Below are 7,056 nucleotides of genomic sequence, written 5' to 3' on the forward strand. Positions count from 1 at the left end.
GATCAGCTCTAGGCATGACGAAGCGGATATCGTCCTCTTTTGGAAGACCAAACAAAGTAGTTTCGCTTTCACAACGAATCACACAGCGTCTTCACGACATGGCGGCTGCAACAATACTTACAGCGAGAATAAAAGTTACGCCTTTCTTTGCTTGAACATTTGGGCGGCGTTATGCAAATCTTCCCGCATAGTGAGGTAGATATGTGGGGGCGTGTTCGAACGAGCCGTTTTAGGGGGGTGTGGCTGACTCTTAACTTTTATAAAGAATATCTCTTTGGATTTGAGACTTTAGTCTTTGCAAATTTACAGATCTTCTTTATGCACCAAGAGCTTGTAACACTCCAAAGAGAAAGGAAAAAATGAAATCGCATCATATGACCCCTTTAAATCTTCTCAAGAAAGCCAATCAATATCTATAGCTCATTAGTCAGCAAGGAAAACTAACTCTGGAGAGGAGCATTTAGATAAAAATTAGCACTATATTACATTTTTATCATATTTTTACTTGAAATTCATTATTTAATATATGTTTGAATAAATATATTTCAACAACAATTTGAAATAAAAACTATAGAAACTTGTTACCGCCACTGAATAAATATAAAAAAGGTAATTGTGACTTTCTCAGATTTCTGGCCTCTTTTTTTTTTTTCTTTCTCAAAATGGCATGGTATAAAGTCGCAAAGTTTATATCTCACAGTTCTGACTTAATTGCGAGTTATACAATCAGAATTGTAATATATAAACTTGCTATGTTAAGAAAATTGTCTTTTTTTCCCTCAGAATTTGACTTTTTACAATTGCAGGTTTATCTTTTAATTCTGAGAAAACAAGTCAGAATTTCCAGAAAAATATAAGTATTTATGTCACGCAATTGTGAGTTTATATCACACAATTCTGAGAAATAATCAGAACTGTGAAATAAAAAGTTACAATTACCATTTTAAATGTTTTATTTAGTGGTGGAAACAGGCTTCCATAAACACTTGTATCACTAAAAAGATGTTTATATACAAATGTTTTTATTTGATTGTTGTTAAATCAATCTGATAGATTACTTGATTATTAAATACACTTTATTTTCAGTTTCGATTTTGGCTAAATGAATGGTTTTGGTATAAAATCATGTTGGCCATCATTAATTAATGCTAATTAATGCATACATTTCTGTTTATTTTAAATTAGTTCATTATTGTATATTAGTTAGTTATCAGGTAAAATAACTTTTTAGTTCTGTTTTACTTGCAATTTATTTAAATATAGCTGAAAATTTACCAGAAAGTGGAATTTCTGGAGATATGGGCTTCTTTAGATTATGGTCTAATAAGACCTGACTATCCTGCAGCTGGTGTTGCCAATTATCGCAAAAACCAATGATGAAAATGAGATCAGAAAATTATGACACATCTCAAACATTACTCTCACCTGCTTGCTTGACTTTTGCGGCTCGGTTCTCTCTTCGTGGCGATGGCTGAGGAAGTGCTGAGAGTGCGTCGAATTCCTTATTAAAACAAACACAAACATCCACTGAAAAGTGACCAAATATCTAAAAATCTACAGTTTTATATGAAAAAGGAATGTCTAAACTGTCTTCAGTCTTAAAAGCTTTGACAGAGGAGAGGGAATCAGACAGCAGACAACGGAATGGCTCACCTGTGAAAGAATAGTTCATCCGAGATGAGGAAAGCTCTGACAGACAGTCCACTGAGCCATGAATCCTGCTAGTTAAAACAAAGTGAATGTTCAGTATTACTTCTTCCACAGCACTTTACAACTGATGCTCTGCCAGAAAACTGTCAAGACACATTATTTTACCCTTGCGTATACTCTGTTAGCTGTCAAACAACAAATTTATCACTTCAAAATAGTGACAGTCACATGGGTTTATTTTGACAAATGCTTGTCAAAATTGTCATAAACAATTTGGCATGAAAATATGTAGCAGGAACAAAATCACAAACCTATACACAGAAAAAAGCCCCAGAATGATTCTCCAATGGACAGGTAAAATCTTTGAAATGAACATCTTTGAAGTAAACATGAAATGGCACGCGAAACCAATTTTACTTCCATAATGTGATGTTTTTCAGAGTGAAATAGACTATTGGGAACTGACTGGATCGTGAATCATGATTGTTCCATACCAGAACAGTGCCAGACTTAAATACGAGTTTGCAGTAATTGTTGAAGACTATTCCTATCCTGAAAAATGGCCAGCACCACACACTGACTTGACTGCCGGCACCCATCAAGGAGGCTTTTTTTTTTTTTTCAAGAGGATGTGGAGGCTTAAGGTCTACTTGAGCATGGAGAACTACTCTGGAATGTTCACAATTTAAAGTATGACCATTTGAAATTAATGTTTCGACCAACAAATGTCTGAAGATCTTCAAAAAAATAGCCGGATTACTATTTATAATTATAGACTATACCATAAATTACTATAAACAAAGCGTTTTCATGGGCTATATCTTAATAATTATGCTTCTTTGTGAATGTACCATTACTTGCTATTATTCCTGTAATCATTGTTGACTAACATGAACAGAGACAATACATTAGAAATGCTGCACTGACCAACAACAGTAGCCTAAAACTACAATAACATTACAATAACTACCGTTTATTGGTTAACAATATGTTCTCCGCTCCACAGCCAAGATGATGGCACTTTCAGAACTTTTTAAAAATATTTTTTATTTGATGAATAATAAAAGCGTTGACAGCCAGTTAGAATCCACCAACTTTAAACAACTTGAACAATTAAAAAGGCAGCTGAAATATCTACAGCCTGTGGTTATAATAAACAGAATGTTATTGTCTGTTGATGTGGATGCTAATATACTGTAGTTAGTTATAGTTATATTAATAGTTAACATTTTTGGCACGAATGGGCCTCAAAGAAATCAAAATTTTCGTATAATTTACTAACCCTCGATACTTTCTAGAGTCATTTTTTTTAGAGGTTCCCATCTACTTCCATTACATGGGCTCACAGAGATGGATTCTTTTACTAAAAATATTGTTCCCTTTTTATCCACAGGTGAAAGCCATAAACATCTGGGATGGCATTGGAGTGAGTAAATTATGAGAGAATGTTCATTTTGGTTGGAGAATTGCTTTAAGACCAGGAGCATGCATTAAAGGGATAGTTCACCCAAAAATGAAAATTAGCCCATTATTTACTCACCCTCAAGTGCCAGACTTAAATACGAGTTTGCAGTAATTGTTGAAGACTATTCCTATCCTGAAAAATGGCCAGCACCACACACTGACTTGACTGCCGGCACCCATCAAAGGAGGCTTTTTTTTTTTTTCAAGAGGATGTGGAGGCTTAAGGTCTACTTGAGCATGGAGAACTACTCTGGTATGTTCACAATTTAAAGTATGACCATTTGAAATTAATGTTTCGACCAACAAATGTCTGAAGATCTTCAAAAAAATAGCTGGATTACTATTTATAATTATAGACTATACCATAAATTACTATAAACAAAGCGTTTTCATGGGCTATATCTTAATAATTATGCTTCTTTGTGAATGTACCATTACTTGCTATTATTCCTGTAATCATTGTTGACTAACATGAACAGAGACAATACATTAGAAATGCTGCACTGACCAACAACAGTAGCCTAAAACTACAATAACATTACAATAACTACCGTTTATTGGTTAACAATATGTTCTCCGCTCCACAGCCAAGATGATGGCACTTTCAGAACTTTTTAAAAATATTTTTTATTTGATGAATAATAAAAGCGTTGACAGCCAGTTAGAATCCACCAACTTTAAACAACTTGAACAATTAAAAAGGCAGCTGAAATATCTACAGCCTGTGGTTATAATAAACAGAATGTTATTGTCTGTTGATGTGGATGCTAATATACTGTAGTTAGTTATAGTTATATTAATAGTTAACATTTTTGGCACGAATGGGCCTCAAAGAAATCAAAATTTTCGTATAATTTACTAACCCTCGATACTTTCTAGAGTCATTTTTTTTAGAGGTTCCCATCTACTTCCATTACATGGGCTCACAGAGATGGATTCTTTTACTAAAAATATTGTTCCCTTTTTATCCACAGGTGAAAGCCATAAACATCTGGGATGGCATTGGAGTGAGTAAATTATGAGAGAATGTTCATTTTGGTTGGAGAATTGCTTTAAGACCAGGAGCATGCATTAAAGGGATAGTTCACCCAAAAATGAAAATTAGCCCATTATTTACTCACCCTCAAACCATCCTAGGTATATATGATGTCCTTCTTTCAGATGAATCCAATCAGTTATATTAAAAATTGTCTTCGATCTTCCGAGCTGTTTAATGACGGGTGTTGCAGTTCATCAGTCCAAAAGAAGTGAAATAAAGCGCATCCTTCCATAATAAAAACTGCCTTACACGGCTCCGGGGGGTGAACAAAGGCCTCCTGTAGCGAATCGATGTGTTTTTGTAAGAAAAATATCCATATTCAAAACTTAATAATCACATTAATCTAGCTTGCGCCAACAGTTGTTCACGGAAGCAGCTCCGGGAGGATGACGTATGAGGTCAGCGTTGCGCATGCGCCGGTGAGTCTCGTGAAAACCAACTCTCCCCTGCGCTTCCGCGTTCGTCACTTCTGAGCGGCGCATGCTCAACGCCGACATCCTACGTCATCCGCCCGGAGCTGTTTCCGTGTACAACAGTGTGCGCAAGCTAGATTAAAGTGATTATTACGTTTTAAATATGGTTATTTTTCTTACAAAAACGCATTGATTCGCTACAGGAGGCCTTTGTTCACCCCCCGGAGCTGTGTGAGGCACGTTTTTTTATGGATGGATGCGCTTTAATTCACTTCTTTTGGACTGATGAACTGCAACACCAGCGGTCTGTCATTAAACAGCTTGGAAGATCAAAGACAATTTTTAATATAACTCCGACTGGATTCATCTGAAAGAAGAAAGTCATATACACCTAGGATGGCTTGAGGGTGAGTAGCGAATTCATGGGCTAATTTTCATTTTTGGGTGAAACTAACCCTTTAAGAAAGTAAATAGTGTCCATTTTGATTTCAGTTTGACTTAAAATGCCTCTGACAAAATGAAAAAAGTAAGTGCGTTAAAGGCAGCAGTTTGAATGTCTCTTGGTTCAGCTGTGGCTGCCCTGAGGGTTAATTAAGAAGTCTGAACGAAAGAAAGCTTCTAGAACAATGTGCTTATCAGTCAGTCAACCGCTTTACAGAAGTGCAATGAGAAAGAAAGTGAGGCGTATGGCATAGGTGAATGGTTCTGAATTAAGAATATATGATTCATGACAGATGGAGAAGATATGAACATTGATCATTTGTTGAATAACCAGCAGGGGAATAAAGCTGTAAAAGGTACAGAGGGACAAATGGAGGGCAGACCGCTGATGGGATGGATTAGAGCCGTAATGGAAGACTGACTGAAGAAAAATAAATTGAGTAACAAAAAGAGGCTCAATTTTAATCAAAAGAAAGCAAAAGGGAAGTAATTCCTTTCCCAATATCTTCCCATCAAAAAAAAAAAAAAGTCAAAGTCAAATATAAACTGTTTCACCTTCTGCATGTAAAACTTGGCACCCCAATGCTAGGTTGGGTGATTGCCAGATCATTTCTATGCAGTTACAAAGGTATTTTGAGCAGTTTATAATACAGGGTTTCTGCAGGATTTTTAAGCTCAAATTTAAGACCTTTTTAAGACCTGCACAAATAAAATTAATACCATATGAGCGGGGTAGGGCAATGTCTATAGTACCATATTAAACTGTAAAAAGCATAATTTACAGTTCAGATACAAGTTTTCACAAAAACAAAAAAGTTTTATAAAATGATAAACTTTATATTTTAGCCTTTAAACCATTTTTAAGAAAATGGATGAGTCAAAAATATTAATTACTATATTAATTTAAACAATTATTCACAATAAATTATTATATCAATTAAATAACATAAATTAGGGGTGTGCGATATTGACAAAAAATTATATCTCGATAATTTACAGGGATTTTATCAATAACGATAATTAGACAATATTTTGCTGAAGGTGTTATTGTGCTGATATCTTATCTCTAATTGTGCTGACAGCTGACTCCTGAGTTTTCTGTGTGGTCAGTTCACAGCAGTGATATAAATTAATAATTTCCAACAAGTTTTATGGGCATTTTTACCTTTAAGCCAATTTTTCTAAAAGTGTGAACAAATTGAGTCAAATTCTTGCATTTGGGTTGTTACCAAGCAAATGAAATCATAATGTTTTGATATTTTAAACATAAAACATTAAAAACTGATGTTTGAAATTATTTAAAAAATGAAAAGGTACCTTAAATGTGAAATTAAAACTGCCAGTAGGTGGCAGCAAGTCACTATTAAGTGAGTCATTGGGATTGAACCGAATCATTTAAACGGGTGATTCATTCAGAAACTAAACACCGTCATGTTGCTCAGAGACACAAAACAGCATTGTGGCTGTGTTTGGAATGATTTTTGTTGGAGAAATAGAGCAAAAACAGGAAATATGGTGTCTAAAACGTAAGTCTCTTAATCTTAACTTCTTGTTTATTGAACTGTTGTATAAAATCAATATCACATTTGTAATCATGCTGACTTTTGGAGAAAAAAACGGCACTTTTCGTGTGATATTAACTATATGAAATGATATAAATATATACATTTATATTTCCTCTTGAATTATGTGATAATTCTAAATGCATTTTAATAGACTGATTCATGCAGTGAAAGAACACACTATAAATGTGCACGTGCATTAGTCTAACCTGCTAGACTTCATCTAATGTATGCGCACTGTAGGTGTTTTGTTTGCTTTTCGCGATATACTCGATAATATCAAATTGCACAACGTCAAAACAACAATTACGATATTATCGCAGACCATACATATCGCACACCCCTATTCTGTTTAGATTATTCTTATTGATCCACCAGTTCACATTCAAAGCTCTGCGTGTTTGCAAGGTAAAAACATGGGTCAATTTTTGCATTTGTCTGACCTCTGAAAAAAACATCAGTTTTATTGAAAATGCTCATTCATTCT

At 34.6% G+C, this 7,056-nt stretch overlaps 1 protein-coding gene across 6 annotated transcripts in view; it reads right to left on the reverse strand.

Moving 5' to 3' along the window:
- LOC107731604 (CAP-Gly domain-containing linker protein 4-like) overlaps nucleotides 1-7,056 on the reverse strand; it is a 54,325-nt gene that overhangs the window by 21,847 nt on the left and 25,422 nt on the right. For 3 of the 6 annotated variants that reach the window (XM_016542723.1, XM_016542725.1, XM_016542724.1), the window contains 2 exons: nucleotides 1,654-1,718; nucleotides 1,426-1,501 (listed from right to left, as the gene is read on the reverse strand). In XM_016542723.1, coding sequence (XP_016398209.1) covers nucleotides 1,426-1,501; nucleotides 1,654-1,672 — 95 coding nt within the window. In that variant the 5' untranslated portion in view covers nucleotides 1,673-1,718. Of the gene's footprint in view, nucleotides 1-1,425; nucleotides 1,502-1,653; nucleotides 1,722-7,056 lie in introns of all 6 variants that reach the window. The other 3 variants (XM_016542722.1, XM_016542726.1, XM_016542727.1) reach the window with 1 other exon arrangement.

This window comes from Sinocyclocheilus rhinocerous, unplaced genomic scaffold (genome assembly GCF_001515625.1).
Source record: "Sinocyclocheilus rhinocerous isolate Xijiao unplaced genomic scaffold, SAMN03320098_v1.1 scaffold3355, whole genome shotgun sequence".
NCBI classification, from domain to species: domain Eukaryota; kingdom Metazoa; phylum Chordata; class Actinopteri; order Cypriniformes; family Cyprinidae; genus Sinocyclocheilus; species Sinocyclocheilus rhinocerous.